The 10665-nt window shown below is 36.8% G+C and overlaps 1 protein-coding gene across 1 annotated transcript in view; it reads right to left on the reverse strand.

The window, feature by feature from the left end:
- Positions 1 to 10407, reverse strand: part of LOC107691859 (group 3 secretory phospholipase A2) — a 12485-nt gene extending 2078 nt beyond the window's left edge. The window contains exons 1-3 of the mRNA XM_016490683.1: positions 9888 to 10407; positions 8537 to 8669; positions 7464 to 7598 (exon numbers count right to left, since the gene is read on the reverse strand). Of these exons, the coding sequence (XP_016346169.1) occupies positions 7464 to 7598; positions 8537 to 8669; positions 9888 to 10407 (788 nt within the window). The remainder of the gene's footprint in view (positions 1 to 7463; positions 7599 to 8536; positions 8670 to 9887) is intronic.
- Positions 10408 to 10665: the final 258 nt, after the last annotated feature.

Genomic DNA, 10665 nt, shown 5'->3' on the forward strand with positions numbered 1-10665 from the left:
TTTGTCACAGCCATGATATGTCAACACCATCTTCCAGTTTCTGAGGACATTATTTGAAATACTTAGATCATTTTATTCTCCTGAAGCAGGTTCTCTTAGCATCTAGCATCAACAGAAATGGCTACTACACGAAATTACTACCAAATTTGTCAACACCGTCAGATGTCACCACCATAAGATTTTGTGTTCCAATGATATATCAAAATACTTAAATGTGACTCTTGAATAAAAGCTTTATAAACAATAACATACTCACTGTTTGTTGTTTGTTTTAATACAGTAATTGACTGATTCAATGTATTTGATAGTTAAAATTATTACAAATTCAGGTTTTCGTCACCACCGTCAGATGTGTCAACTCCGTCAGTTCTGTCACCTCCGTCAGTTGAATATTTTGATAATATTTCATTATGATATTTTATATTTGTTGTGGAATTGTTGGTCACATGTGAAAGTGTAATCTGTCTGCTTACACGAGAATGCGTTTTGAAATGTTAAAGACGTCTTGATTGCTGTTGAAGATAAAGTTGAAATTATATTATTACACAGTCCAAGCTAAAAAAAGCACATTTTGTTAAAAAAGAGAAAAGTTGGGAGGTTGTATCAAAGCATAGCTCAGTAGCTTAGTACATATAAGATACATAAATGCAGTTTCATTTGTCTGAGTACAAGGTCTTATTTTTTCAATTTTGCACCCTGTTTTGTCCCACTTCTCAAGAATGACAAGCCGTTCGTTACTTAAGATGTAATGTAAAGTCCACACCAAAGGCTTAGTAACTGCTAGCAGGTTAACTCTGTACTTTATTCAGTTGCACCATTTGTTCATAAGGCAGGATATAGCTACAGTAGTGTCTCAAAATAACCAGGCTACATTTTCTGAATACTTAGATTCAAATCAGTTTAAATGGTTTGAATCCCTTGACCCTTGAAGCTGTGTGGGCATGACCCTTTGATAGATATTACCATCTCTGCACGAACAAAACGCAGTGTTGTTTGGACCTCCGCTGGGATACAAAATAAAAACAAAACTGACACATTTATACACAGAATCTGAAAACTGTACATTTGTAAACATGAAAATAACATATCTGTGCATTCATTTAAACAATTACGTGTTTTACGTGTTTATATTTCTAATTTTGTATATAGTGCATTATTTAATTTTCACAATACTGTGTAATTCCTATAATTCCTATGACTATATGAGGCCATGGGAGAGGATTTATGAATCACAGTGAAGAGACACAACTGAAGATAACAACATGGTGGATGTAGTACGTCAAAATTTCATTCATACTGTACAACTTATATTCATTCTATATAGAGCATACTTTTTTTAACAGTCGCAAAGTAAGTTCAAATTCAAGTGCAGTACCTATACTCAGACAGTGTGCGATTTGGAGAGTAATCTCCGTCAACACTTTATGATTGGCCCAAACGCAAATATCAGTGAGCCCAAACCTGCACATGCTCATAATATCAAAATGCTCATTTACTGTAACGTTTCAACTTCTCATCCCACAAAACTGCCGGAATTTATTTATCAGTATTTCTCCAAATTGAGCTGTGTCTAATTTATTATGTCTAATAAAATGTTACAAAAGCACAATTTTTAATAAAGCAATTGTTTCTCAGATCTGTGTAAGTTCATAACTGCTTGGGAAACGTAACCTCTGCATGGTAATTTGACAGTGACTTTCTCCGCAGGACTCAACACGACTTGCTTGAGGTGAGCCATAGCCTTGACTTGTCTTGTTTCATTTTGCGCACTGCAACTTGAGACTTGACTCCAGGATTTATTTGCTTATGCCCTGTATATAAGTAACTTACTCCCAACCCGGCACATTGTTATTATAGACAGGGCTGGATTTACCTCTTTTCGTGACATAGGCAAAACAAATTTTTGGGCCCCCATTTCCCTATTAATATAATAGGCCTAATATTACCACCACCCAAGCAAACAAAAATATTTCTTAATCAGTGAAACCGTTAGTGTTTTCTATTGCAATAAGAGCTTGTGTTCAGTCAATAAAAATCGAATGTAGTTCTTAATTTGTTTGAGAACTGAGAAAGACGGTTCCATTAATAGGCGCGGCGTCGTGGCCACATAACCACTTCGGGAGTGCGTTATTTCTCTAATAATTTTAACGGCCTGGAGTCACAATCACACATCAATTGTTCAGATGATTTGTTTCAAGACATTTGACATGTTTCCGTCCTGAAATATCGTGTGTGTTGAACTAGCTATTTTTTTACACACCTCATCCCAACCCTTCCGTTGCAAATTCCAAAGCGTCATTTTAGAGCTAATAACAGAGGCTTGAGCCATTGATATGCAGTCTAACGCAGTTATTAATGCAGTTATTAGAGAGAGAGAGAGAGAGATTAAGTGCGTGTGAATACCTGCGTCTATGCGTCTCAGTGTTCAGCAGCAGCGTCTACTAATAGCGGATCTTTAAGTTGAACTGCTTCAAGAACCTCGCTGCTGAGAAATGTCATGTAGCTTTTCAGCTGCTAAACTATTTTATTGATAAATTCGCGGGGCAGCGCTGACAACAAGTTTCTGTCCGCGTCTCCGTGTGTGTGCGCGAGTGCGTGTCTATGTGTATGTGTGTGAGAGACAGTGGTGGACAGTAACAAAGTAGTTTTACTTCGTTACTGTACTTAAGTACATTTTTCTGGAGTAGTTACTGAGTAGCTTTATTTTGAGTAACTTTTACTTTTACTTCACTACATTGCAAAGCATGAGATCGTACTTTTTACTTCACTACATTTCATAAAACTTATCGTTACTCCTTATAATATATCAAGTGCTCCGAGACGCAGAAGCGGTGTCTGATTCATGAACGAACTGATTCTTTTCAATGAACCCGTTAAATCGAATTGAGTTAAAATGACTACAAATTCAGGTTTTTGTCACCTCCGTCAGTTCTGTCACCTCCGTCAGTTGAATATTTTGATAATATTTCATTATGATATTTTATATTTGTTGTGGAATTGTTGGTCACATGTGAAAGTGTAATCTGTCTGCTTACACGAGAATGCGTTTTGAAATGTTAAAGACGTCTTGATTGCTGTTGAAGATAAAGTTGAAATTATATTATTACACAGTCCAAGCTAAAAAAAGCACATTTTGTTAAAAAAGAGAAAAGCTGGGAGGTTGTATCAAAGCATAGCTCAGTAGCTTAGTACATATAAGACACATAAATGTAGTTTCATTTGTCTGAGTACAAGGTTTTATTTTTTCAATTTTGCACCCTGTTTTGTCCCACTTCTCAAGAATGACTGCACTACAAGATGTTTTTCCTCTACATTTCAAATCATTATTTCGGCATTTTAAGAGCATTTAATAATAATAAACAATGTTCTAATTAGGAAAATTATTTAGAGGTGATTTCTGGCGTGGATGGACAGGACAGAGACACCATAATAGTGACTGTTTTCTGCTCATGATCAGAATGTTTTGATTATTCGATCGCTGTTTATTGTTAGTAGATTATTATAAAAACTATTTAGCTGTTCAGGATCTTGCATTTTTTTCTTTTACAAAGTACTACTGCTGTCCAAATGGAAATGTGTAACTTTTCCCGAAAGAAGTGTTGTTTGGACCTCCGCTGGGATACAAAATAAAAACAAAACTGACACATTTATACACAGAATCTGAAAACTGTACATTTGTAAACATGAAAATAACATATCTGTGCATTCATTTAAACAATTACGTGTTTTTTCCCTCTATATTTCTAATTTTGTATATAGTGCATTATTTAATTTTCACAATACTGTGTAATTCCTATGTATGTTTGCACTATATGAGGCCATGGGAGAGGATTTATGAATCACAGTGAAGAGACACAACTGAAGATAACAACATGGTGGATGTAGTACGTCAAAATTTCATTCATACTGTACAACTTATATTCATTCTATATAGAGCATACTTTTTTTAACAGTCGCAAAGTAAGTTCAAATTCAAGTGCAGTACCTATACTCAGACAGTGTGCGATTTGGAGAGTAATCTCCGTCAACACTTTATGATTGGCCCAAACGCAAATATCAGTGAGCCCAAACCTGCACATGCTCATAATATCAAAATGCTCATTTACTGTAACGTTTCAACTTCTCATCCCACAAAACTGCCGGAATTTATTTATCAGTATTTCTCCAAATTGAGCTGTGTCTAATTTATTATGTCTAATAAAATGTTACAAAAGCACAATTTTTAATAAAGCAATTGTTTCTCAGATCTGTGTAAGTTCATAACTGCTTGGGAAACGTAACCTCTGCATGGTAATTTGACAGTGACTTTCTCCGCAGGACTCAACACGACTTGCTTGAGGTGAGCCATAGCCTTGACTTGTCTTGTTTCATTTTGCGCACTGCAACTTGAGACTTGACTCCAGGATTTATTTGCTTATGCCCTGTATATAAGTAACTTACTCCCAACCCGGCACATTGTTATTATAGACAGGGCTGGATTTACCTCTTTTCGTGACATAGGCAAAACAAATTTTTGGGCCCCCATTTCCCTATTAATATAATAGGCCTAATATTACCACCACCCAAGCAAACAAAAATATTTCTTAATCAGTGAAACCGTTAGTGTTTTCTATTGCAATAAGAGCTTGTGTTCAGTCAATAAAAATCGAATGTAGTTCTTAATTTGTTTGAGAACTGAGAAAGACGGTTCCATTAATAGGCGCGGCGTCGTGGCCACATAACCACTTCGGGAGTGCGTTATTTCTCTAATAATTTTAACGGCCTGGAGTCACAATCACACATCAATTGTTCAGATGATTTGTTTCAAGACATTTGACATGTTTCCGTCCTGAAATATCGTGTGTGTTGAACTAGCTATTTTTTTACACACCTCATCCCAACCCTTCCGTTGCAAATTCCAAAGCGTCATTTTAGAGCTAATAACAGAGGCTTGAGCCATTGATATGCAGTCTAACGCAGTTATTAATGCAGTTATTAGAGAGAGAGAGAGAGAGATTAAGTGCGTGTGAATACCTGCGTCTATGCGTCTCAGTGTTCAGCAGCAGCGTCTACTAATAGCGGATCTTTAAGTTGAACTGCTTCAAGAACCTCGCTGCTGAGAAATGTCATGTAGCTTTTCAGCTGCTAAACTATTTTATTGATAAATTCGCGGGGCAGCGCTGACAACAAGTTTCTGTCCGCGTCTCCGTGTGTGTGCGCGAGTGCGTGTCTATGTGTATGTGTGTGAGAGACAGTGGTGGACAGTAACAAAGTAGTTTTACTTCGTTACTGTACTTAAGTACATTTTTCTGGAGTAGTTACTGAGTAGCTTTATTTTGAGTAACTTTTACTTTTACTTCACTACATTGCAAAGCATGAGATCGTACTTTTTACTTCACTACATTTCATAAAACTTATCGTTACTCCTTATAATATATCAAGTGCTCCGAGACGCAGAAGCGGTGTCTGATTCATGAACGAACTGATTCTTTTCAATGAACCCGTTAAATCGAATTGGAGCATACTTTTTTTAACAGTCGCAAAGTAAGTTCAAATTCAAGTGCAGTACCTATACTCAGACAGTGTGCGATTTGGAGAGTAATCTCCGTCAACACTTTATGATTGGCCCAAACGCAAATATCAGTGAGCCCAAACCTGCACATGCTCATAATATCAAAATGCTCATTTACTGTAACGTTTCAACTTCTCATCCCACAAAACTGCCGGAATTTATTTATCAGTATTTCTCCAAATTGAGCTGTGTCTAATTTATTATGTCTAATAAAATGTTACAAAAGCACAATTTTTAATAAAGCAATTGTTTCTCAGATCTGTGTAAGTTCATAACTGCTTGGGAAACGTAACCTCTGCATGGTAATTTGACAGTGACTTTCTCCGCAGGACTCAACACGACTTGCTTGAGGTGAGCCATAGCCTTGACTTGTCTTGTTTCATTTTGCGCACTGCAACTTGAGACTTGACTCCAGGATTTATTTGCTTATGCCCTGTATATAAGTAACTTACTCCCAACCCGGCACATTGTTATTATAGACAGGGCTGGATTTACCTCTTTTCGTGACATAGGCAAAACAAATTTTTGGGTCCCCCTTCCCTATTAATATAATAGGCCTAATATTACCACCACCCAAGCAAACAAAAATATTTCTTAATCAGTGAAACCGTTAGTGTTTTCTATTGCAATAAGAGCTTGTGTTCAGTCAATAAAAATCGAATGTAGTTCTTAATTTGTTTGAGAACTGAGAAAGACGGTTCCATTAATAGGCGCGGCGTCGTGGCCACATAACCACTTCGGGAGTGCGTTATTTCTCTAATAATTTTAACGGCCTGGAGTCACAATCACACATCAATTGTTCAGATGATTTGTTTCAAGACATTTGACATGTTTCCGTCCTGAAATATCGTGTGTGTTGAACTAGCTATTTTTTTACACACCTCATCCCAACCCTTCCGTTGCAAATTCCAAAGCGTCATTTTAGAGCTAATAACAGAGGCTTGAGCCATTGATATGCAGTCTAACGCAGTTATTAATGCAGTTATTAGAGAGAGAGAGAGAGAGATTAAGTGCGTGTGAATACCTGCGTCTATGCGTCTCAGTGTTCAGCAGCAGCGTCTACTAATAGCGGATCTTTAAGTTGAACTGCTTCAAGAACCTCGCTGCTGAGAAATGTCATGTAGCTTTTCAGCTGCTAAACTATTTTATTGATAAATTCGCGGGGCAGCGCTGACAACAAGTTTCTGTCCGCGTCTCCGTGTGTGTGCGTGTCTGTAACTACTGTCTGTGTGCGTCTGTGGGAGAGAACGAGAGAAGGAAAGTGTGTTTTCGGTACATAAAAAAGGTGGAAGACATGGAAATAGTTTGTCATTTTTACCCTATTATTTGTTATATTTATCTTTACAATGTCTTCTGGGGTTTTGGTTCTTTTACTGTTGTAGATATCCAATAGTACACCAAAAATATTACATATCTCTTTATTGTGTTTGGGCCCCCACCCTGGACGAGCAAGCATAGGCACGTGCCTAGAATGCCAGATCCGGCCCTGATTATAGAGAAACGCATCCTACCAGCAGCAGTAAAATTCAACACCATGATTATCAAAGAATGTCCAAACAAATATAAGCAAATCACCTTGCACAATGAATCTAGTAAAATTGTTACAGGATACACAGTTAATACAGAAACTGGAAGATTTGACTGGAAAAGACTGGAAAATTGAACACTTTTATATATGAGTGAGGGATCAATGATTCTGTAAATGTTGAAAACACCTGGTCTATGACTATGAGCATATTAAAACTTTATAATGATGCCATGCAAATGATTCTATGGAAAAAAAAGGATGTCAGTGTAGACCTTGCATAATTACAAATTATGTGAATTATGTAATTATATACAATTATGATGCAAGCGGAAAAAAACATGAAGCATAATTTCTGGAATGCATGATTTCATTTCTTGCACTCACAATCCAAACCAGTTGTACTGTGTGCATTGCCTCCTTTGGATCAGCTCAAAGCAGCGCAGCTTCAGGACGTTGAAGAAACTGTAGCCCACCATGTTAGAGATGGTGTCATTACCGTTGAGAAGGCATTGTTTAAATCTAACAGAGACGAGACAGAAATAAACATGATTTGCATTATAGTGTCAAAATCTGTCCCTTTTGTGTCTCAATGTCAGCTAAACTTTCCATTGAACACAATGTATTTGCATTCATGCATTCAGAACTTCAAATCTATTACCACAACTAAAACACATGCATGGTTGCAAGATAAAAAAGAAAGAATTTGTTAATTTAATTCAACTTTTTTTAAAAGTTGCAAACATTATTTTGATGAGTTCTGTTGACATATTAATGTTGATTATTACCATAGCTTAATATTGTGTGTAATTGAAACTGAAATTTCTGAAATTGTAACTTAATTCAAAACCTTTTTATGATTGAAAAACGTGTTTATGTAGAAACTAAGTCTCTTATTAAACTAAAACACATGCATGGTTGCAAGATAAAAAAAGAAAGAATTTGTTAATTTAATTAAACTTTTTTTTAAAAGTTGCAAACATTATTTTGATGAGTTCTGTTGACATATTAATGTTGATTATTACCATAGCTTAATATTGTGTGTAATTGAAACTGAAATTTCTGAAATTGTAACTTAATTCAAAACCTTTTTATGATTGAAAAACGTGTTTATGTAGAAACTAAGTCTCTTATTATTAACATAATTTCATTATACGTTGTCATAACTCAAAAACATTGATGCAAACTTGCTTTTTTCTTTGTTTGAGCCTAAACATTTGTCTTTAGAGTGTTCCACATCACAAGAAAGGCCTTTAAATGTCATGCTTTCCCACTGAAATGTGGGCAAAGATAAATTCTTTACCTCGCACACAGTAGGCTATAATGTTTTACAGATAAAATGCACGGGGTGAATAAACAGAAAAGATGAGCTATGACAAAAGGATGAGTTATGGCCCTAAAGAGTCTCCCCTGAGGAGCTAAAAATGCCTCTCATCTGTGGAATGTGAGACAGTGCTCACCTGTGGTCACAGTCACAGTGCGAGAGCGTGAACAGAGTGGGGTTGAACACACCAAAGTTCACAGAGAACGAGCGGATGATGTGCTCACAGTGATCGTGCTCTCGACAGCATCTGTCTGCATGCACAAACATACCTGCATGAGAGAACAACATCTAAATAATTAAATGCAATAATAACAAATATTAATTAATTACCCGGCTGAAAAATACAATAGAACCATCACAGAAAATTCTAATGGTTTCCACTACAATTCTGCTACAATTCCACTGAATTCAATGATGCCTTTAACTGAAAATTGAGTGTTTTGTCCTTTTGCATTATTGACACACTATTTTCCTATTTAGTACTGTAAACACAATCTATATTGTTAAAAGCGCTATAATAAATAAAGGTCACTTGACTACAAATACGTATATTACAAACATTACAAACCATCAACTTTTAACCATTAAAACCATTAAAAAATGGTTTCCTGTAGTGTGTTTTGGGACTTATTCCATTAGGATTTATTGGTTTTAACAAGCCACCAATAGAAGGTGACCAATTACCAGTAGAGACCCATGGGGTCCATTACAGTTTCCATTAAAACCAGTACAAGTCCCACTATAACCAGCAAAACCTTTACAAATTTAGTGACGATGTCTATAGTTTTTTTTTCAACAGGGTTCTGTGATAATATACAGTCAACTTGAATAAACAAATCGTTTATGAAATTGCAAGTGCAAAGCGCACAGCGATATTTTGCACAGAAACGTGCAAACAGTCATGTAACTACATTTATGACACACACTGTAATCATATTGATTTACGTAACTGTAATTTTCAGGTTATGTTGCAGGACCTCCCGCATGTTTTCGTGAACGCCATGCATTCACAGATTTACAGTCGACCTCACCCGCCCATGCACGCCCACTTTGGCACAAAAAGTGCATTTTGATTTATCGCTCTCAGGAAAATCAATCGTAGCGAATAACGGCAATAAAGACGGATCTTGCTATTAATGAAGCTTGTAATTTCATTTCTGCCTTGTGTCTTATCGTTTTCCTTGATTTTTATTTTCACGCCGATAACTTTCATATCGGTAAAAACTTTCCAATAGGCTTTATATATTATGTTATAAACGTGTGCATTGTCTTTACTGACCATTCTTACAAATGCTTCATCGTAAATAATTTTAATTCCATCAAAGATTTTGATAACAAATGACTGATGGATGCATGATTAATTTCGTACCAACAAAAATAGTTCACTAAATTTCTTTATAGCCTACATAATATACTAATATTTGAAAAAGCATACTCTACACCAAATGAACTGACCAATGGCAGCTTACAGATGCATGCACACCTACCCAACTGTTCATAGTCATTGGCGCTGGTGCCGCGTCCACACCAGAGCGTTCCCGGCAAAACCCATGCGCGTTTATGGCGACTTTTTGCTCTTGAATCCATCTGCTGGCCTGGATTTATGCGTTCTTTGTGCAAAGTGAAATTGACATGCATGTTCATTTCACACAGACTGGCATCTTCCAGCAGCGCGCTAAAGTTGAAGTGCATTGGTTTCTCATTGTCCCGAGTGCGCTCTTGACGGCAGAGTGACCGATAACGCGTAACCAAAGACCCATCGCTACTCATGAAACAACCTTCAAGGCGTTTCTCTGATGTCCACTTGCTCCAGTAAAAGAGAGGAGATGCTGTAGTGTCCGGTGAGTGGATGAGAAAGCTAACCTGAGAGCTCCCGCGTTCTGATTTGATGAGGAGACAAAATGGTGCAGGTTTCTGAATTGTTACCGCATCGCAACAGCATACCACGACTAAAAGATTAACAGCAAGAAGACTTCCGATTCGTGTATCTTGGAGATGCAGTGACATTGCTGCAGAGATGCGTGTTGACGCGTATTTGGAAGCTGAAGAGAGTCCCGCTGTATTCCAAACTCTATAGCCTACTAAACTAAGTTTTCTGGTTTAATTGACGCTGATGCACAACGCGAATAAACCGCATCAGTTTGTTTCAGTCCATGCATGAGAAGGGAATTGCTCTGTCAAATGAAAATGAACGAGTAGCCTATTTTATCGGTTCTTTACAGTCTGTTCACAGATGTCGAGTTAAATTTGTGTTGGCTACATGTT

This window comes from Sinocyclocheilus anshuiensis, unplaced genomic scaffold, assembly GCF_001515605.1.
Source record: "Sinocyclocheilus anshuiensis isolate Anshui unplaced genomic scaffold, SAMN03320099.WGS_v1.1 scaffold206, whole genome shotgun sequence".
Taxonomy (NCBI): Eukaryota; Metazoa; Chordata; class Actinopteri; order Cypriniformes; family Cyprinidae; genus Sinocyclocheilus; species Sinocyclocheilus anshuiensis.